At 40.0% G+C, this 23,239-nt stretch overlaps 1 protein-coding gene across 14 annotated transcripts in view; it reads left to right on the forward strand.

The window, feature by feature from the left end:
- SCAPER (S-phase cyclin A associated protein in the ER) overlaps positions 1-23,239 on the forward strand; it is a 522,862-nt gene that overhangs the window by 451,284 nt on the left and 48,339 nt on the right. For all 14 annotated transcript variants that reach the window (XM_057303865.1, XM_048221477.2, XM_048221494.2 and 11 more), the window contains one exon: positions 11,453-11,608. In XM_057303865.1, coding sequence (XP_057159848.1) covers positions 11,453-11,608 — 156 coding nt within the window. The remainder of the gene's footprint in view (positions 1-11,452; positions 11,609-23,239) is intronic.

The following is a 23,239-nucleotide window of genomic DNA, read 5'->3' on the forward strand; positions in this document are numbered from 1 at the left end:
TTTGTTCACTTTTCCCTTCTATCTGTCTGCTTCCGCAAGCATATTTATTGCTAGAGAGTACTAGGCCCTTTGGATTCACAACCACTTATCTTACAGCACTTGACTTTTACCCTCCCTGGCCTTTCTCTCAGTTGCTTGATCCCATTCAATTTCCCCATCTCCTTAGGTCACTGTAGAACCTAGCCCTCTCTGCTGACACATGCCATTCTGTTCCAGCATTCTCCTTTGGGCTACCGTGTGATGCAGCAACCCTGCATTCTTGTCCATGCCTTGGCTGTGATGAGATTGAAGGACCAGCCAAAGGCTTCAATGTAATTCTAATGGGCTTTGCAGGAGAAAGTACATACATTTTCACATATATTATTATAGTTACCAGATCCTTCATAAAGGAGGAAGGTATTGGGGAAAAAAATAACTGGTAATCTGCCAAAACAAATCTCATATAACTTAAAAAGGATGATGGACAATCACAGTCCTTTAAAAGAAAACTCTGCCACTCTTTCTCTGACTTGAACCACTTTTGGTGAAGGTTGTTTTCTTATATAGAATGCATTGTAAGTTGGCTCCATGATGGCTATGTGTAGAACCACAAACTGTAGTTTAGACCTGCCCAATGGAGCAAACAGAACATGTCTAATTGTTTCCATGCTTGCTTTCTCACCTCTCAGATATACTGACAAGAAATCTCACTCCACTCCCCACCATAACCTGGAATTTTTTGTCAGTTTATATTGGTAGAGTTGTAAGGCTGGACAGAGAGAGTTCCAGCACAGTCTTTGGTGCTGTTCTCTGGTCTGTGCTCCAGAAGTGGAGCTGGAACAGAGCACACCACCCAGACATATGTCTCTTCCTTCTCCTCGTCTGGCATAAAAGAGGCAAGAGGATTTCTAACAGAGATGGTAATACCACTTTTTATTCTCATTATTTTACGTGGTTCGGTCAAGTGTCTAGATCTAAGGGATTCTCAGAAACATTTATCAGTTCATGCAATGTTCACCTGTAGCACTTTGTGTCAGATACCGTACAAGGTCCTGGGATACAAAAACAAATAAAAGGACCTTTAACAGAATATCCAAATATTATTGTTTGGCTGTCAAAAATCAGAACTTTTTTCTATAAAGTGAAAATATTGGCAGTTACAGTGTTTAGCACAGTTCTATGAAAGCGGTATTGTTTGTAGGATAGAAGCAGATCGCAATTTGAAAAAATACTGATTTGAAATTTGCTCAGGAAATGGACCAACACTGAAGCTCCACAGTTCTATTTTTTCCAGCTTTCTCAAGATATGGTTGATATATAATATTGTATAAGTTTAAGGTGTACAATGTGATGATTTGATACAAATATACTACAAAATAATTACCACAATAAGGTTAGTTAACACCTCCATCACCTTACGTGATTACCTTTTATGTGCGTGTGGTGAGACATTTAAAAGCTACTCTCTTAGCAACTTTCAAGTACGTGATATAGTATTGTCAACTATAGTCACCATGCTGTACATTGCATCCCCAAAACGTATTCATCTTACAAACGGAAGTTTTATCCGTACACCCTTGACCAACATCTCATTTCCCCTAGCCCCCAGGCCTTAGTAACTACCATTCTATTCTTTATTTCTAGAAGTTCAGCTTTTTTAGATTCTACATGTAAGAGATATCATACAGTATATGTCTTTTACCATCTAACTTCTTCTACTTAGCATAATGTCTTCAAGGTCCATCAGTGGTTGCAAATGGCAGGATTTCCTTCCTTTTTTGGATAATATTCCATTATGCACATACAGACACACACAGTCAAACACACACCACATTTTCTTTATCCATTCATCCATTGATAGACCATTGATAGACACTTAGAGTTGTTTCCATGTATTGGCTATTCTCAATAATGCTGCAGTGATAAATTCTGGAAGGAGCTGAGATGCCCTTCAACAGATGAATGGATAAAGAAGATGTGGTCCATATATACAATGTAATATTACTCAGTCATCAGAAAGAACAATTACCCAACATTTGCAGCAACATGGATGGGACTGGAGGACATTATGCTAAGTGAAATAAGTCAAGCAGAGAAAGACAATTATCATATGGTTTCACTCATTTGTGGAACATAAGGAACAGCAGGGAGATCGGTAGGAGAAGGAAGGGAAGAATGAAGGGGTGGTAAACAGAAGGGGGAATGAACCACGAGAGACTATGGACCCTGGGAAACAAACTGAGGGTTTCAGAGGGAAGGGGGGTGAGGGATTGGGATAGGCCGGTGATGGGTATTAAGGAGAGCATGTATTGCATGGAGCACTGAGTGTTACACGCAAACAATGAATCATGGAACACTGCATCAAAAACTAATGATGTACTGTATGGTGACTAACATAACATAATAAAAATTTTAAATAAAAAAAATAATGCTGCAGTGAACATGAGAGTGCAGATATTGCTTTGAGATGGTGATTCATTTCCCTCAGATATATACATAGAAGTGGAATTGATGGATCATATAGTAGTTCTAGTCTCGATTTTTTGAGGAACCTCTGTACTGTTTTCCACAGTGGCCATACAAATGTACATTCCCACTAAAAGTGTACAAGGCTCCACTTTTCTTGACATCCTTGCCAAAATTATCTCCTTTCTTTTTGATAATAGCCATTCCTAGAAGTACAACACAGTATCTCATTGTGATTTTGATTTGCATTTCCCTGATGCTCAGTGATATTGAGCATCTTTTCCTGTACCTGTTGGCCATCTGTATGTTCTTTGGGAAAATGTCTATTCAGGTCTTTTGCCCACTTTTTAATGAGATTATCTGTGTTTTTAATAGTGAGTTGTAGGAGTTCTTTATGTATGTTGGATATTAACCCCTTATCTGACATATAGTTTGCAAATATTTTCTACCATTCAATAGGTTGCCTTTTCATTTTGTTGATTGTTTCTTTTGCTGTGCAGAAGCTTTTAAGCTTGATGTAGTCCCACTTCTTTATGTTTGCTTCTGTTAATACTTTTGGTATCATATGCAAAAAAAAAAAAAAATTGCCAAGTCCACTGTCAAGGAGTTTTTTCCCTGTGTTTCCTTCTAGGAGTTAAATGGTTTCAAGTATTACATTTAAATCTTTAATCCTTCTCAAGTTCCTTTTTGTGAATGGTGTAAGATTGGGGTCCAGTTTCATTCTTCTGCAAGTGGTTATCCAGTTTTCCAAGCACAATTTATTGAAGAGACTGTCCTTTCCCCATTGAGTATTCTTGGCTCCCTTGTCAAATATTTGTGGACTGTAGATGCATGGATTTATTTCTGGGTTCTCGGTTCTGTTCCATTGGTCTGTGTCTGTCTTTACGCTGGTACCATACTGTTTTCGTTACTATAGCTTTGTATTATAGTTTGAAAACAGGAGGTCATGCCTCCATCTTTGTTCTTTTACAGGATTGCTTTGGCTCTTTGAAGTCTTTTGCTGAAGCACAGTTCTATTCATCATATCCAATTAGAAATTTTTATTTATCTCTCAAAACAGGAAAATTAAACTGTACATCCAAAAGGCAAGTGGATGAGTCCAAGTCACTAATATCAGTCTTTTGGAATCAAAAGTTATCAAATATAAGGCATCTATTCAAGAAGTTATAAAACTGTACTTTAGTATTTTGCTAGCCAACAAACCCTAGCCACATATCAGAAGGTAGCATAGGCACGTCAGGCTCCACAAGTTCAAAACTGAACACATTATCTTTCCACCCAGAGGAACTCCTTTTCCTGTGTCCTCTGTCCTTAGCAGTGGCACCAATATCCCATTCAGTTATGTACGCCAGCAATCTGAGCATTGTCAGACTCCTCACAGAGACTCCTTTACTAAACCAATATTAAAGTCAGTCTTTACTACTTATTGATTCTGCCTTGTTAGTCTCTCTCAGATTTATCACCTTCATTCTACTGCTGTGTCTTTAAGTGTTCAGGTTCTCTTGCAATAACAGATGGCTTGGCTGTTTCTCTCTCATTTCACCTTTTCAGAATAACTTCTTTTTCCTAATTATAAAAATAATGTGTGCTCAATGAGAAAAACAACTCAGAAAACACAGAAGAGAACAATGGGTATTTTTGTAAACACACAAAAATTACCTTGAATCCTTCCACCCAAAGATGTCACTCAGTTGGTTTTGGTGTACATACATGTGGTTATTTTATTTTTACAAAAATACTGTAATACTTGTACATATTTATGATGTTTTTACTTATTTTTCTAAATCAATAGGAACTTGCAAATTACTTTTTACTGGCTTTCCAAGTATTTCATTTATTTGCTTCAAGTAACCTATTATTACTTATGTAGGTTTATTCTATTCGTACACTCATCTTTCCCTGCAACTGACTGTTTTCTTAAAATAAATGCTAAGAAGTAAAATTTCTAGGTCAAAAGAATATGCATTAAGTGTTTTTGTCCATATTGCCAAATTGACCTACACAGAGATTACCTATGAGTAATCATAGGTTTACACAATATTATATAGCATCATTCTTTTGAGCCTTCATATATTAACAACAGTAGGCACATGTACAGAGGGACAGCTGTGTGAAGAGGCAGCAAAAGGTCAGCCATCTGAAAACCAAAGAGAGTCCACAGAGGAGTTCAACGTTGTCAGCCCCTTGATCTTGGACGTTAAGCCTTCAGAACCTTGCTGAGATGTGGTTGGAATGCACTAAAATATTACCAACCATCCTGTACTATGAAGTGGAAGCACAGGGCCACAGATGATGCTTCTACTTGTTTGGAGCAGTGGTAATTCCTTGGGGTAGGTCTCTGTTTACAAGATCTTAGTTCTGTACTATAGAGTTGACTGTGTTGTTGAGCAGATGACAGTATAGGTTCCTGCCAACATCAGTCCTCCTCACAAGAAGACCAGCTAACAACTGTCCATAAATAAGATACCATTGTGAAAATACCAGAAATTAAGGGTGGGTGAGACTGAAGTACCCTCCCTGAACCTCAGAGACCAAGAAGAACTGCATTAGAAGGGTGAAAGGAAGAGCTAACACTCTGACCACATCACCCTTCCCCCAGGCTGGCATAGTGCAGCACTGAGAGGGTCCCTCTAAGCCTGTAGTTTCTCCAGTGCAAAAAGAGAGCCCAAAGTGAATATCCATCTCCCCTGGGTTGTGGGACACTCCCTAGGAGGCCCACTTGGGTTTTGCCTCATGAGGACCCTGGGAAATCTTCAGGATCACTGGGGGAATCTGCAAGGCTCAACCACATGGCGGGGGTGGGGATGGGGGACTGACAGCAATCAGCTCTCAAATCCTGGTGGACTGCATTCCTGAGCAGAAATCTCAGATAGCATTTCTGCCCATTCACAGAGCTAAACCAATAGTCCCATCAAGGCAAGGAGCTTGTTGGCAGTTCTGCCTGATTCGGTTCCTCAGTCACCAGGTTGTACTGGCTGTAGAGCCTGTTCTATAGGCCCACTTGAGCAGGAAGCAAATCCCTGCCCAGCTGCTCAGCATTATCTCGGGTCTTGAGCAGCCAAAGAACCCAAGCAGCCATGTAGCCCATCCTACAGCTATGCTCAGGCAGGTAGCCAAGCCAGCATCTAACCCAACTGTTGATGATAGTTTCTTGCCCCACACATAACCAGGAAGCCTGAACAGTGACCCTGGGAAACCTCAAAGCATAGCCTATAGCCCCGCCTAACTCTGAGATATAGCTGGGAGCCCCTCACAACGAGAGAACCCAGGGGGCATACTTGCCCAGCATCAGAGTCCAGCCAGCAGCCTACCTGAAGTCCAGCCTGCAGTCCCGTTCAACATCAAGGCCCAGCCTTTCAAAATATGGAAAGAAAAAACTGTCAACCAGGAATGCTGTGTCTGGTAATGCTGTCTTTCAGAAATGAAGAATAAAGCCTTTCCTAAACAAACAAAAGCTGAAGAAGTTCACCACCATTAGACCTGCCTTACAAGAAATGCTAAAGGGCATTCTTCAAGCTGAAACAAAAGGAGGGTAACAACAAAAACACATGGATGTGTGGTAGTCACTGGAAATAGCAAACATACAGGCAAAGTCTGAATGTCTGATCCTGCAATGGTGGTGCACAATTCACTTACAACCCTAGTTTAAAGGTTAAAAAGCAAGTGTGTTAAAAGTAACTATAACTACAGTAATTTGTTATTGGATACACACTATTAAAAAATATAAATTGTAACATCAGTAACCTAAAATGTGAGCAGGGGAGAAGTAAAATCATCAAGTTTCTAAATGCTGTCAAACTTATCTGCATAAAGTGGGATGTAATAAATATATTTTATTTAGGCCTCTTGGTAACCACAAAGGAAAACCTGTAGTAGATACACAAAAGATTATTATAAAGGAGTCAAATCACTCCACCTCAAAGAGTCATCAGATCGCAAAGGAAGACAGCAAGAAAAGAAGCGAGGAATAAGGAAAGTACAAAACAATCAGAAAACAACAAAATAGCAATAGTAAGTCCTTACTTATTAATAATTACTTTAGGTGTAATTGAATTAAATTCTCTAATCAAAGCACACAGGGTGGCTGAATGGATAAAACAGCAAGATCCAACCATATGCTTCCTACGAGAGACTCATTTTAGCATTAAGGACATATGTAGAATGAAGGGTTGGAAAGAAGTATTTCAAGGAAATGGTAACTAAGAGAAAGCAGGGTAGCTATATTTATATCAAACAAAATAGATTTTAAGCTAAAAATATCAAAAAGGACAAAGAAGGTCTTTGAATAATGATAAAGGGGTCAGTCTAAAAAGATAAAACAGTGATAAATATTTATGTACTTAACTCTGGAGCACCTAAATATATAAAACAAATACTAATAGAACTAAAAGAAATAAACAATAATATGATAATAGTTATTGACTTTAATACCCCACTCCCAACAATAGACAGATCTTCCAGACAGAGAATCAATAAGGACACAGCAGATTTAAATGCTATAGGCCAAAGGACCTAATATATAGAGAACATTCTATCCAATAGCAGCAGAATATATATTCTTCTCAAGTGCACATGGTACATTTTCTTGGATGGATTATATATTAGGCCACAAAAGAAGTCTCAACAAATTTAAGAATATGGAATTTTTATCAAATATCTTTTCCTACCACAATGATATGAAACTAGAAAACAATAATGGGAGGAAAGCTGAAAATTTTACGTATACATGGAAATTAAACAGCACAGTCCTGAACAATCAATGGATCAAAGAAGAAATTTTTTTAACGTTTTTAAGACAAATGAAAATGGAAGCACAGCATGCCAGACCTTATGGGACACAGCATATATAATATATATTCAAATCTTTATTGATAGATAGATAGATAGATAGATAGATATCTTTATACAGAGGGAGCCAGGTAGATAGATATCTTTCAGCTTATACATTCCAGTGGCAAAAGCTGCAGAGGGACTCATTTCAAATCTCAAGTGGTGAAATAAATGGAGAGGTCCATTTTCTGGAGCAGTCACAACAGCAGCATGTTTCCCAGGATGTATATTCTAAGAAGTCCACATTAAAGCTTTTCATCTTATATATGGTTAACAGTCTCAACATTATAATTTCAGCCTAACGATTACAGTGTAAAAGATGTGTTGCTGCTGATGCCAACATCCATTGGCACATTCTACATTCTTCCCTCAAAACTGTGAAGTTGGCAAAAATGAATTTTTCTGCACTGATGCTTTAGAGCCATTTAGTTTCAGTATCTTGTTACGCAATCATCTGAAGATTGCCAGAGCAGTGATTCAGGACACAAACAGTTTAGAAAAGCATTGGTCAGACTCAGTAGGCACCATTGATGGCCCCCAGTAACCGAAGGAGACCACGCTCAGAAAGGACCACCTGCTCAATAGTGTTCATTATGGTTTGGTTTGGTTTTTCTATGCTGTTTCATTCATTCTGGAAGTCTTTCCTCCTTTCTGGCTATTTCAAGACTAGTACAGGAAATCTGGTTAAGCCATTTTCATCTCAAAACTAGGTGGTTTTAAAGTTTTGTGTGGTCATTATTAGTCTCAAGAATGGTCTGAGAAAATATTTTCCATTCTTGTTTTAAAAACTCATACCTCAGGGGCTCCTGGGTATCTCGGTCTGTTAAGTTCCAACTCTTGGTTTCTGTCCAGGTCATGATCTCAGGGTTCTGAGATTCAAGCCCCACATCAGGCTCCACGCCCAGCTTAACATTCTCTCTCTCCTCCCTCTGCCCCTCCCCCCCAAAACAACAACAGCTCATACCTCAGTAAGGACCCCAAAAAATGCCACGCAAGAGTGTATTTAGTGGAAAGGACACCTTATCAGGAATCAGAAGACCTTAGGATATTGCATCTCTCCTGACTGGACTAGTACTTTACAATCCCTGAGCCTCAGTTTCCTCATCTATCAAGTGGGAATAGTAATACCAACCCCCACACAGTGAATATGGTTTTCTCCTACCCTACAGGTAGGACTATAAATTGATTCAAGGGTTTTTTTAATGTAATGGGCCTATACATATCAAGAATTCTGAAAATCTGCACATTCTTTGGCTCTGTAATTCTACTTCTAGAAAGTAACTTGAAGTCTGGCAAGGATTTGTACACAAAATGTTCATCCCAACATGGTTTATAGTGTCGGATACTGAAAACTACCAGAAGCTCCAAAAATATTCCACTGGTAGAAAATTATTCACCCATTTAAAAAAAATGATGTTCACATATGCCGTCAGACCTCTAGAATCTAGATCATTTTACAGGAAATACGTAGTTCAAGAAGATATGTACTGTATGGTGACTAACATAAAAAATGTTATTATAAAAAAAAAGAAGATATGGTAAATGACACCACGGGGATATAAGCAGCAAAATTTAGATTTTGGGAAACTATAAAATAAACAACCACGTTTTTTCAACAAATAAATTTGCAAAGGAAGAAAAGAGAGACAGAGGGGTAACAAAGAGATTGAGAAGAGACTTAGGAAGATACAGTAACCAATTATAATGTATGGTTCTTAGTTGGATCCTAATTTTTTAAAAACTATTAAAAATGTTAAGATATTTATGATACTTCTAGAAATTTGAATACTAGTTACTTGATGGTACTAAGGAATTATTGTTACTTTCAGATGTAATGATATTGTGGTTGTTTTTTCAAGTTCTTATTTTTTAGAGATACAAATTAAAACATTTATGAATGAAATTATGTAATGACTTAGACTTGCTTATACATTATGCAAGATAGGTGTGGATGGGTAGGATTGGCCATGGTTGATGGTTATCAGGGTTGGATGATAAATGCATGGGGGTTTGATATCCTAGTCTTTTTTTGTTATGTTAAAACTTTTCAATAATATGGTTTTTAAAGGTTTAAAATGTAATGCTTACAAAGATATTTTTCATGATATAGAAAATGCCTAAAATAGTTGAATAAAATTCAATTTAATGTCAGTCATATAGAGAAAAAAATCAAAAAGAAAAAACAAAAGGAAACATATAAAACTGTGGTTGTCTTTTGTGAAATTATGGGCAACTTTCTGTTTTTTCCTGCTTTTCTTTGCTATATAAATTTTCATAATGAGCCTGTATTACTTTTATAATCATAAAAAGTAAATTTTTACTTTCTATGGTTAGAACTCTTAGAAACTTAACTTGAAATAAGCAAAAAAGGCTAGTAAAGTGACTTCTGTAACTGGAAAGGTAGAGGTTTGGAGCTAGATGCTAAGACTCCAATTATACCATCCAGGCTTTGTCTGTTTTCTCACTTCTACTTGTCTCTTCTTGGCTTCATCCTATAAGCATATATTTGTGTAACAAGTAAGTTGGCTACCAGCAAACCCCAGGTTCATATCTCTCAGTACAGAGAAAAGAGATTCATCCTGTGGTCATCTATTAATCCCACAGAAGATCCTGATTGGTCCTTTTTATGTCATGTACCCATCCTAGAACATGTTATTATGGCCTCGCTAATGAATGCTTTGACTATCATGGAGACATACTAACTTCCGCATTTGTAGGAGAGCACAGTATTTTAAGAATCCCACCAGGGCTACATGGAATAGGAGAGGAGAATATGCTGGTTGGACAAAAACCAAAGCTCTATCTGTTCTCATGGGATTGTTAGGATAATTCATTGGGATGATTAATATAAAAACACCTTCTAAATTGAAAAGCTCTGTGCAAATGTAAGAGTCTGTTTTTGAGTCTGATTCTGTTAAATCAGAATATGATAAGATCCTCATTGTGTGCACATGTCAGTCTGTCAGTTTCCTTCATTATAAGAGAGTAAGTCTGGTGGTCATCATTTCATACTTCCCAATTTTAAAACTGTAGGAGGTGTTGAGTAGCCCAGGTGATTATATTTCCTAATATAAGAGGAGAAAGGGACCATTATATTGCACCTTCTAAGTAGTAAACTTGGAAGAAGCTCCAGACATGAATTATTCACCAGATTTTCCTTACTTCTACAAATAGGTGTATTGGTAGATGAATAGTGCTGGGGATTGTAGTGCACTTATGAGTAGAAGCATCAATTCCTTTGCATTTATTGCTAAAAGTTAACATGTTGATTTTCAGAACTACTGTATTCAAAGTCCTGCCCCTTGCATACATGTAAATACAGAAACACTGAATCAGTATAAAATCTAAGCTAAGGCTGATTTGTCTACAAGATCATTTATAGTCTTGAAATACTATTTTCAATAATAGCTGCTTTGCAGACTAATAAAAGAGCTACTATTTTTGGTCCAGTTTAATAAACAGCTCTGGAAAGCTGTTTAATAGGCTGAAAAGATGAATGTGACTTCCTAAATGTTATTGTCAACTGTCAAGATGGGTACTTTTCATAACAGTAAGCAATTAGATTCTCACTGTTACACTCTTAATGGTGATAGAGTTTTGAAAAATAGAGAACCTACATTAGAAATTTAGGTTGTGATGGGTATTTAAGGAGGGCATGTATTGCATGGAGCACTGGGTGTTATACGCAAATAATGAATCATGGAACATTACATCAAAAACTAAGGATATACTGTATGGTGACTAACATAACATAATAAAAAATTATTATAAAAAAATAATTTAGGTTGTAACAAGAATATATCTGGGTAGCATCATCTTATTTTCTGAATACCTACATTCTAGTGAATTTGGCTCTCCGGTACTTTAAAAAGTATTGCTTTTCAAGAGTGTAGAGGTAATTATAAATCATTTCGACTATTGATAGACTCTTTAGACCACTAAAAATGATCAGATAATCATTTTCACTCATCTTTCTTAAAGAATAGCATCAGAGAATCACTTACAGAAATAGCTAATTATTCAGGACTAAATCTAAGGAAATTATTAGTTGAGATGCTTTACCCAAACCTGTGTTCTTTGCTTGTTGGAGGGGTCTAAGCCTGTGTTTTTAAAACTTATCTTTGAAGATCTTGCCAGCCCATGCAGACTGATAATACATGTTTCTCCCTACATCTAGCTACGTGGTGAACATAGGTCTTATCAACAAGCTTCATGGCTGCTTCCTCTCAGTGCAAGGACCAGTGGATGAGAATCCCAAGATGGCCACATTTCTGCAGCAGGCCACAGAACTCTTACATGGCATGTGCATGCTGTGCTTTGCTGTCACCAGAAGGTAAGACTTCTACTTGATATCAATCTGGACTCAACTTTGGAAACATCTCTTAAATTTTGCCCATCTTGGGGTCATTTCATAGGGATACAAGTGGTCGCTTGGCCTCTTTTCTTCTTTGCCCTACCTTTGTCCTTACTGGTCTCCCATATTGGGACTAGTCTTGTATTTCTTGTTTTTCCCTGGCTACACGCTCCTATCAGACTCTATTTTTTTTGTTGGTATCATACAGTTAACTGTCATGGCTGCAAGAGATCTTAGGGGTCATCCAATCCTACTTCCGCTGAAATTCAGAGGAATCAAGTGATTCTCCTTGAGTTAGTGAGTCAATAACAAAGCCTGCACCAGACCAAGCCAGACCCTCAGCGCAATACAGCAAAGCCTCATAGTGTCCATGACTGTGTTCACATGCTTTTATTTACAGCCTCCTAGGTTTGTTTATTTTCCCCCTTTGTCTCTTTCTCCAGGGTACCTTCATGAATAAGGGAAGGGAGCCATCCAAAAACAATAGCTCCCTGAAGTTACATATGACCTATGTGTAGGACAGACAACCCAATCAGGTGGAGGCCTGTAGTGTGGGTAGTGAAAGAATTCACCCAAGGCAGAACAAAGGAGATAAAAGTTTATTGAATATACTTCAGGGGAGCAGCAGGCAGGACAGCAAAGGAGAGACGGTCTGCCACGAGGCAGTGGGGGAGGGGGTGTAGGTAAGAAGGGGAAGTGAGGAGGTATGAGAACATATGGAATTTTCCGGTTTTGGTACCTGTGCCTGGTTGTAAGTAGCCCATTGGTCAGCTGGGGCTTATGAATATTCTGAGGTGGGTCGCCTAGTGGACCTGTTTGTATTGGGGGGGGGGGGGTTGGGGGTCATGTGGGCCCTCTACCTTAGTCAGGTTTCTGTTGCTCAAATTGGTTGCCCAAAAGCGGCCTCTACACAACTGCTGGCCTAGTTGGCTTGTTAGACCCTCACCCCATCCTGTGGACTGTCTTCAAAAGCAATAATTCTCTAGGAAGGGCAGAGCAAACCCCCATTATGTTCTTTTCTCTCCCCTCCCAGCAATTAAGAATCATTTGCAATAGTGATTGTATTTCTGATAGGAATATGACATAGCCTTCAGGCATATTAAGAATATTCAGTAAAATAATTTTCTTACAATTAAATTCTAAGCAGCATTGCATATATTTTTTTGCTGTAGCCCTTTTTATTTATATTTCATATACTTTTCAAACATACCCCAAAGGAAAGAGTACAATAATGAACCCCTATAGTATCCATTGTCCAGCTCCAACTATTATCAATATTTTCCCAGTCTTATTTTATCCCCCCACTTACCCCCTGGGTGTTTGATTTGTTTTGTTGGGTTTTTGTTTTGGGGGAGGGGAGTTATGGCCAGAGCATGTTAAAACAAATTTCAGGTATTCATTTCACTGAAGATACTTCAGCATGCATCTCTGATGCCATTATCACACCTAGCATATAATACTTTATAGAACGATAGAAACAATATCTAAAAATAATATTGTAGTGTACCCGGTCCATGTTCACTTTTCCCCACTGTCTCAGACATCTTTCTACCATAATTTCTTGGAACCAGAATCCAAATTTCAGGTGACATTTGGTTGTTACATCTCTCAAGTCTCTTTTATTCTGTAAAAGTTCCCTTTCCCCTCTGCCTCTTTTTTTATGCCATTGATTTGTTAGAGAAAGAATTATATGTTTTTTTTAAGGATATGTTAAGAAGAAAGTTAAAACTAAAATAAAAGTTAAAAATTTGAAACTTCTGAAGTCTAGCTGCTTAAAGAAATATCCCTCCGTATTCAATGTACACAGAATGCCAGTGACTATGTTCAGAATATTTTAAAAGAGAGAATTTGCTTTCTACAATGAACTAAGATATTTTTAGTCTGTTATACATAGGACCCCGAAACCCACCTGTTCTCCCTTATGCTAACCCCCCTTTACCCTCAGTCACACTCTAGGAAGATTAAGACTACCTGAATGTCCGGGAGGCCAAGCACAACCTATACTCAGCGTTCCCTTCTAGAAATGCAGACAGAGCCTGCCTTCCAGGGATTAGATGACAGCTTAGGAAGTGGCTGTTTGTGGGTCCATAACCCGAATGTGCTCAGGTGGTACCACATCAGAGGCTAGCAGCACTAACAGGGCTCCATCCAGGGCATTGGCACCTGCCAGCTTGGGGTCTTGCCATGCTGCCCGGCTAGCTCCTGTGCAGTAGCGAGGCTGCTCCCTAGGAGGTATCCTCTCACCCAGGAGACCCCTTCCTACAGTGGTTCTTTGTATACACAGCACTATAAACCTTCCAGCATCTCAAGTCTTTGTCACCTGTACTCTTTCCTTAAATCCAGACGAATAGCATGCACGTAAGCGTTTCCATATGTGTTTGCTGTACAGTTTGAGGGCTTCAGCTTTCACTTTCACACGGATTAGTCACCTGAAAGCTGTGGAGCTCGAAAGAAGCTTAGAGGTCATTCACAGCACTTGCTTTTATAGGGAAAGGAACTGAGCCAAACTAACGAATTAGGATACAACGTTCCTATTGCAGCGCTCTCACCTACACACTTGACTTTGTGTAATTCAAAATGGCAGGAGCATATATTTCATTTCTTTGAAGATTTTCTCAGTTACATATATGGAAAACAGGATCCCCTTCTCTTTAACACACACAGTCATGTCCTCTTCCAATAGACATTGACTGAGCATCTGCCCTGTGCCAGACACCAAGACAGGTACCCAAGACACTGCCCTCAGGGAGCCCAGAGCCTGGTCTGGGGTCAGACTGTAAACTAACAGCTGCAGCAGGAGAGAGTGTTCACAGAGAAGGAAGTAAAGCACTCCCACCGGAGGTCAAGAGAGGTGTCAATGGACTAAATCTTAAAGGACCCAGGAAGACAATAGAGGGAGGAATGTCACACAGAAAAGGGGCATAATACATGCTCTGTGTGTTATAGCAGATGTTATTGCTGTCTTTGGCCCCCCTGGAGGCCACCTGCCAACGGATTCCTGTATTTCTCTCTGCCTGAGGATAGTCTCTGGACAAGTAGCTGTTTGCTACAAGTGCAGGGGAGTTAATACCTCTGGGAGTGACTCTCCAGCAATAAATGGGTGGATTATATCCCAGCTCCACTCATCCTCAGTGAGAGCTCCAAGGTGTTCTGTACAGTCTGTCAGAGGGACGCCCGTGGTAAGCTATGCAGTAACACATCCTTGATCGGCTTTCTCCCTTCCCTCTTTCTGTCCTTGGCTTCCTCACAAGTAAACTGCTTGCACCCATATCCCTGTTTCAGGGTCGGGTTTGGAGGCAACCCAAACCAAGAGATACAGATACACAAGACACTGTCTCATGCTCAGTTTGATGTAACTGTGCGGGAGGGTGACTATGAAGAGTGACGGGAGGTGAAGTATTAAATGAATTCCATAGATGTTAGCTCCACGGAGGCCAACAGAGAGACAAGAGCTTGGCGTGCCGCACTGGAGCTGTGGAAAGTCACGAAGTTGTTTAAGAGAGAGTAACAGGATGAGAGTTCTGTTAAGTGAAAAGGCTAGAAAGGACTGGAATGGCATGAGCCTAGAGGCAGAAGGAATAGTGGAGAGGCTCTTGCAGGAACCAAGTGGGAAATGTTGAGGGCTGTGGGGACAGCGGAAATAGGAGCAAATGCACTGAGAGGATACAGAATAAATGTGAGAGAGATGGCATAGAGGTTGGTGATGTGGGACGTAGAAGGAAGGGAAGAACCTAAAATGGCTCCCAGGTTTCTGACTTGAAATTTGTGAGTGGTAGATGGGATCATCTCCAGATTAGGGAATATAAGTAGTTTTCCATAGAGGAAATAGGCCTAAGGATTATCCAAGCAGACCAATGTTTTTGTGTATATGTATATTGTTTTTATGTGCATATGCAACTGGATTTTAAATAAATCAGTGATTAATGCTTGGTGGTTTTTAAGAATTCTTAATCCATTTTTCCCACTATAATTTCCTTCTCCATCTTCAGTTACTCAACCAATTTCTATTAGTAGGCCTTGCTACAAAAGCAGATTATTCTAGGGGAAAATAAAAACAGGTCCAGGTGTTTCCTGGCTTAATTTGCCTAGGAAATTCTTAGCAGTATCAGTATCAGCCACTTCTGTGAATGAGGTGAAAGAACGATCCCTAATTGCTGCGCTCCTCATCCTTCAGTCTTCAACTTTTCCTGAACACCACCAAACCACAAGAATACAGGGAGTTTTTCCTACCGCTTCAGATTAGTTTGCCTCTAATATTTACAAGACCATTTCAAACTACTTCCCCATTTCTTCATGGAAATTTTATTTGTAAACTATAAACTACAATAGCCTGTTGAAAGCAGTTTGTTACATATGTCAGAGTTTTTCTCTAGAAGGTCACAGCTGTGTCTGGGAAGAAAGGTAGTGTGGCTGTTGTTATATTGGAGTAATTGACATAATGCCTGTTTTGGCTATCAGGACAAGCCAACCAGAGCCAGAAAGTTGAGGAGAGCTTGTTGTCAAAGCTCTTTTATGACCAGCAGGAATAGAAAGACAAAGAGGAGCCAGAGAGGCCTTCAAAAATCGCTTCTTATGAGCTGGCAAGCCCTGAGATAATTAAGTACACTGATTAGCCCAGGGCTTTGGGTAAACACTGCAGTCTGCTGGTGGCCCGGGCTCTGTGACAGTGATTACAGCAGGGCTGCCTTTGCTCTACTCTCCTATTGTGCCCTTAATCTTCTCATTTTTACCTAGGTTTTCTGAAAGACAATTTGGGTGTCAGGGATTATGTTATTCATCTTTGCTTCAGCATGGGGGGAGAAAAGACTGATGATTTTTGTACCAGGCCTGGTTTTGAACTTGCATTTAAGTAAAAATTGAAATTGTGATCTTCTGGTGAAAGGATTGATTTTATGTTAGGATTACTCCAGAATGTGAATCGAAGAACTTTTTGCAAGTTATGATTCTTAATCACTTAAGCAAAATTCAACCCTCTGTAATAGGACTTTCAGAAATGCTTATTTCTTTAGCCTTTACTGTTATCACTTTTCCATTCTTGGTCCTTTAAGTAGCAAAGAGAAAAGGGGATAGTTTTCAAATCTCAGGGCAGCATCTCAACTGCCTTAATTGGCTGAGACTCACGGAGGCCCCCTGAAGGTGCTGACTCCTTAGCTGAACTAATAGGATCAGAACAGTATTGAGTGATTATAAATTGCAGCCAACACAGGCCTTTCACTTAGCAATCATTTCCTAGTCTATAACTGTACTAGGCGCTACAGGGAGAGGGCCAGGAAGCAGTGGATCCACAGTGAAAGAGTTCACAGTCCTTACGGCTGCACAGAATAAGGAGAGGAGCTTATAAAACCTAACTAATTCTAACTGGTTGGAGAAGACTGTTCTACATTCTAGAATATATTTACACAAAAAAGAGTTTGTTGTTATATATTTTTTCATATCCATAAACTACACTAACAAAATGGTTCTAGCCAAGGTCCCTGGAAACCTGTGTCATAAAAAGATAAGAATGATTTATAATTTAGCTCATTAACTATGTAGATATAAATGAGTGCTTCTCAAGTGTTTAAGGGTGCTTGAAAACCATTTGTTCAGGCAAAGGTAAACTTTAACTCTGCCTGCCTGAATTATTCACTCATGCATTAAACAAATATTTATGTAGCACTTGCTCTGTGCCAGGCCCTGTGCTGAACTTGGGAGAAAGCAGAAATGACTCAGACATCACTTGTGTCCTGAAGGACCTTGTCAACCAGTAGAGGAAAGAAGACGCATATACCAAGACCCACGGTATAAGGCAGAGAGTGATACGGAGGATAGAAGATAACACATGGAAGCACTTAGCACACCGCCTGGCACGTAGTACGTGCTTAATAAACATAGGCTACTGTTATTACATCATCACTGATGGAGTTAAAAGGAGGGGAAGACCACTCTTAGTTGTAGGAATTAGCGGTTTCCTAGGGCAACTAAAATTTAATATAGGCCTTGAAAGACAGAAGGGGTTGGAACGTTTAGAGCTGAGAGGAAGGCAGTTACAGACAACAGCTCAAGCCAAGACATCATGGCAGAGATCTATGAAGAACCAATGGAGTACTTCCTTGAGCTGCGTTGTGAGATGTCTGAGGTGGTGATTTTAGTGCCTCCCAGGTTGTTAGGAGGTTCAACTGAGATAACAAATGTAAAAGTACTGTGTGAACTATATAAAATGACTTGCTGAGATGCGGTGGCAGTGGGGTCATCAAGAGCCTCGATCAGAAAGGTGAAATGCTAAGAAGCATACTTTGGAGCGTTAATCAAGTATCAAGAATACCTGATGGAGAACATATTAGAGAGGAGGTAGAAAGTGGGAGAGACCATTAACAATCAAGAAGCAAAAGGAATGAAAAAGAATTTTTTAAATCCTCTCTAAGTCTCTTTTTATGTATCATCTCATCAGACTCTGGACGTCATCATCTCTGTCTCATCTCTCTTCCTTCTACCCCAGATCTAATCCATTGTCCCATTTTGTTGACTGGAAGGAATCTTAATGTTACCTTAATCCAGTCTTCTCTTCATGTGTGAATCTCTTCAGTAGCCTCATCCAGTCTATATTTGAATATCTCTTTTGACAGGGAACTCATTGCTTACTAAGGGAACTTATTCTGTCACTGCTAAGTTTTAATGAATGCCTAAAAAATCTCTCATACCCATCTGTAACCTGTTTCCCTACTTCTACCTTTTAGAACTAGTCCTAATTGCTCCTTGACAATTTACAGACTCTAATCCTGCTCTTCTCCCCGAACTCTTCTGGGCTCACCCTTCCACATATTTTCCTTTGCTTTTCTTCTTGTTCCAATTACTATGGCTATATTACAAATCACCCCAAAACTTAGTGGCATAAAACAGCCATCTGCTGGGGACTCTGGCTGGCTCAGTATTAGAGCATGCAGCTCTTGATCTCAGGGTCATGAGTTCAAGCCCCACATCGGGGGTAGAGATTACATTAAAAAATCAAATCTTTAAAAAAAAAAAAAAGCCATCTATTAATCTCACAGACTCTGTGTATCAGGAATTTTGTCACGATACGTAGAGAATGGCTTCTCTTTGTTCCACAATATCCGGGCCTCGACTGGAAGAAGACTAGAAGTTGGAAGGCTGGCAGTTGAAGTCGTCTGAGTACTTATTCACACACATCTGTAGTTCGTGTGGCTGTTAGCTGAGGATCTTTCCATCTGGTCACTCTGCAGAAGCGAATTTGGGCTTCCTCACAGCATGGTGCCACGTTCCAAGAAGGAGCATCTTGACAGAGAGCCAGGTAGAAACCATATCACCTTTTACGGTCTAGCCTCAGAAGTTATGCAGCATGACTTCCACTGAATTCTATTCATCAAGACCGTCACAACATCCCCCCAAGTGCTTCCAAGGGAGGAGAAATAGACTTCACCTCTTCATGGGGAATATGAAGGTCCTAGAAGAGCGTATAGGACCAGAAATATTGCCATAGCTGTGTTTGAAAACTATACTCTTCCATGTTCCAGCCTACCCTGAAGATAAATGTGTTTCCAGTATCCTGTTCTCATCTGTCTTCTGTTCTCTCTGCAGTCTCATATCTGGTTTTGTCACCCTGTCTCTTGACATCACTTTTGTTAACTTTTGAACCTTTTGTTGTCATTAGCCACTGTCCCTAGACAAAAGACTTTCTGAGATTGGGAGATAGGGAATGAAGTAAATGTAATAGGAGTCAGCAAGTAAAAGTAAAGGAAGTAACATTTGTTGAGCACCTTTTGTGTGTCCTGGGCTAAATGTTCATTGTAGAGTTATCTTCAGCAGTCCTGCTCAGACCTTCCAAGGGAGCACGGCAGCCTCTAGAGTGATAAGGAGGGGTGACTACATCATGCTTCAGATCTGGAGAGTGAGAAGAGCACAAGAGCAGAAGCTTCTGGGCTGCTTCTGTATTCACAGCTGGGTTCAGCGCTTTCTGAAAGATCTATCCCTGCTAGTAATAAAGACTTAGTTGACTTATAGGGACAGAACAATGACCACTTCATTGCTACAATTCAACTTGTATGTCCACTATGTGCCTAGGACTGTGCCAGAGAAAGGGAGCTTTCTGGACCCTACCCCACAGGACCAAAGTTCAGGGGCAGCCTTCAGTGACTGACCACTCCCAGAGGGGATAGGGTCTGACGAAGGCAGACTGTCAGTACATGTGGTGTAGGCTCACCAGGTTTAGAGCAGCAGAATATATCCAGGATACACTTTCAGTTGGACTCCCAGTGGCTCTAGGACTTTGGAGGGCAGGATCTCAAGAAGAAAACCTTTGTGTAGGGTTGTGTTGAAGAGCACAGGTTTGGGAGTCAGAAAAACGTGGTTGCAGTTGCTGCTCTCCTAACTCTGGGACCAGGGGCAGACATAGCTTCTCAAAGCCTGTTTCCTCGCATTGTAAAAGTGAATCCGATAATTCCTCCCTCACAGGCTTAGATAAGGAAGGGGCAAATGGGAACTAACACATCTGTCTCTTGCCTAAGTTGCTGTTTTTAATATATGTTTATTGTACCCCATCTTTTTCCAAACAGATTTGAGAGAGATTACAGTATATGTGTTTTTTTTTTAATGAAAAGAATTAGAACAAAAGAAAATAGGAAAAAGTAAATCAAGGCAGGAGCAGGTGAAGTTAAGGCACAGATCATATTCACAACAAAGCCCTGATGGAATTCCTGCTGGCAGTTTCTACCAAGAAGTTATATTTAATATGTCATATTCTAAAGCTCATTGGCTTTCACCCAAAGTTGGCTGTTCCTCTTCACTACCTTATTCTGCTCATGATTCCTGTCATCTCACCAGATTTCAAGACCTAAAACCTTAGTTATCTCTAACTTCTGTCTCCCAGAATCCTTTTCAGTCCTATCCGATATAATCAAAGGGATGCTTGCCTCAGAAATATGAGATGGAACCTACTAGTTATACCTCTTACTTAATATTTGTCTACAGCTAATTCATTAGTTCTCTTGTCCTGTGTATTTGTTTTATGTCTTCAACTAAGAAGATTTCCCTAAGGAAAGATACTAAATGTCCTAGCAGTTCCCCTTGAGGCACCTAGCACCAGCCAAAAACAAAATAAAAAGGAAATAGCTTGTGACTGGCAGAGTTGGCAAACACCAGTGTGTATCATTAACCTACACCAGGGCCCCATTTCCTGCGCCTGCTCTTCACATAGGAAGAAGGGCTGCCCACATCTCGTGTTGTTCTTCCTCTGAGGTAAGAAGGAGATGTCCGAGGCCCTCATTCCTTGGCCAGGAATGAGACTAATTCTTCCTGACTTCCTTCCATTGTTTTATTTATTCATTCTTTTATTTATTCTTTATTCATTCATGTATTTCTTTATTCTTTGTTCATTCATTTATTTATTCCTTATTCATTACTAGTTATTGAGCAGTTGAATGTGCCAGACATTTGTCCAGGCGTTAGGGATGTGGTAGTAAACAAAATGCCTACACTTATGGAACTACAATCTAACAGGAGAAAAAGACAATAAACCAATAAACAAATTAGGTAATATGAGTTAGTGATGGCAATATGAGAAAATGAAGCAGGGTAATATAGCACAGTGGCTTGGAGATGGAGTGGTTAGGGAAGGCCTCTCTGGCGAAATGACGCTGAAGCTAAGGAATCAACCATGTAAAGATCCAAGGGAAGAATATTGTAGTTGAGAAGAATGCTAAGTTGATGACTCCCAAATATCTGAGGTGGGTGTGTTCCAGAAACAGAGAAGGCAGAATACTAGAATGTGATGAGCAAGAAAGAAAGTGCTAGATGAAGGCAGAGAAGTAAGGGCCAGGAGATGAGGACAGAGAGAGTAGAAGTTTGGGTTTTATTCTATGTATGATGCCATGTGAGGATTTTAAGCCAGAGAGTGGCATGATCTGATTACTTAAAAAGTGAAAAGAGCATCTGTTTACTCTGTGAGGAATGGATTAGAGGTGCAAGAAGGGAAGCAGGAAAGATTGGTTAGGAGGCTAATGCAGTCATTGTGCAGCCCCGATATGACAGTTTTTCCTTTCAGTTACTCACCCAGCAGAAGCAATTGTCTTCATTTGGACACGCAGCAGAGCCTCTGGCAGAGCTCCTTCAGCCTCACTGCCAAAGTCTGAAGATAGGAGAAGCCAAAACATCAGCAAAATTAGCCAAAATCAGCACAAGGCCCTTGGCTACTCACAGTGACTATGAGAAAGCTGAAGTTAGGGGGTCAGAAGTGTCCCATCGGAGAGGCCTGTTTGGACAGCAGCCCTAGCCCACAGTTCCAAGATCCAGAACTAGATCCTGTCATCAGTCACTCAGAGCTGCTTGCATGCTCACCACCTCGTCTCCTCCCTGACACTTCTTCCTTCCACATTGAGTTGTCCCAGACTATCTGGAGGCCATCACCTCTGTATCTACCACTTGCTTGGGCCTCTGTTCAGACCTCTGCCAGAGCCCAGTTTCTTCTTAGTGGCCTCACCCTCTACTTCCTCTTCCCATTGGTGCCCCCCTGGTCTTCCTCTTTCTCCAGCCTCTTCCAGGTTATCAATCCCAAACAGCAGGAGTGTCCTCTTTTCATCATCTATCATTTCTCTAACCAGAAAGGTTTCCTTCTCAGAAGTTCCTCTTTGAGTTCAACTAAAACTCATCATCAGGCACTTTGGAAATCCTCCCAAATATTAGCCAGCCTCACCCTACTTGATAATCTTACTCTTTAAGTGTCCCTATATTTTTTCTCTTCTCTAACCCAATGTCCAGATATCTTATTATGCTTACACGTACATCTTTCCCACCTTCAGTTTTCTCTTCCCCTTACATCTCCACTAAGTCATCCACATTCCCTTCGTGGAGCTCCAAATTAGATCTGCATCAAACAAGCTATAGGGTGTGTGGGGGTGGAGGTGGGAGGGGGTGGGGGTGGGTGCGTGTGCGTGCACATGTGTGTGTGTATGTGCAGGAGAGGATAATTTTCGAAGTAGATTCACAGCTGTTAACAACATCCCAGGACTGAACAGAATCTTACACATCGTTGTGTTCCATGCCCAGCTGAGGTTTGAGTACCCTCTGCCATTTGAGTGGATGTGACGCTCCGCTTTTTCCAGAATAGGGAAGAATGTAATACCTTACCAATATCCCATTTAATTTTGGGGTGTTCTAATTCTTAGAAGGATTTTCATAAGTTTATCTGTTTTCAGGTAATGTCTCTTCTCTGGGGTCATAAATAACAATATAATACCTCTTCAGTTTGAAAATAACCTTTATGGCCTCCAGTTCTGAGATAAATTTCCCAATTCCTTCAAATGTTCCTCAGATGACATTGTTTCCAGATACTTATACCACACAAGTCACTTTTCTAGGGAACTTTCTAATACATCAGTGTCCTGAATGTAGTATGGCACCCAGTGCTGGAGCCAATGCTTCCAGGGTAGTGGAGCGGGACTGAACATTTCTAGTTATGTACATTGTGTTCCTGTTAATTCAGTCAAAATTGAATTATATTCATTGGTGAACAAGCAACTGTCTCTCCTCATTTGAACTGTTAGGCAGCTAATTTGCTAAGCCTTTTTCCCCACTTACCACTGAGAGCTGTATTCCAATCCCCTGTAACATACCATCTTC

The sequence above is a fragment of the Ursus arctos genome, unplaced genomic scaffold (genome assembly GCF_023065955.2).
Source record: "Ursus arctos isolate Adak ecotype North America unplaced genomic scaffold, UrsArc2.0 scaffold_28, whole genome shotgun sequence".
Classification (NCBI taxonomy): Eukaryota; Metazoa; Chordata; class Mammalia; order Carnivora; family Ursidae; genus Ursus; species Ursus arctos.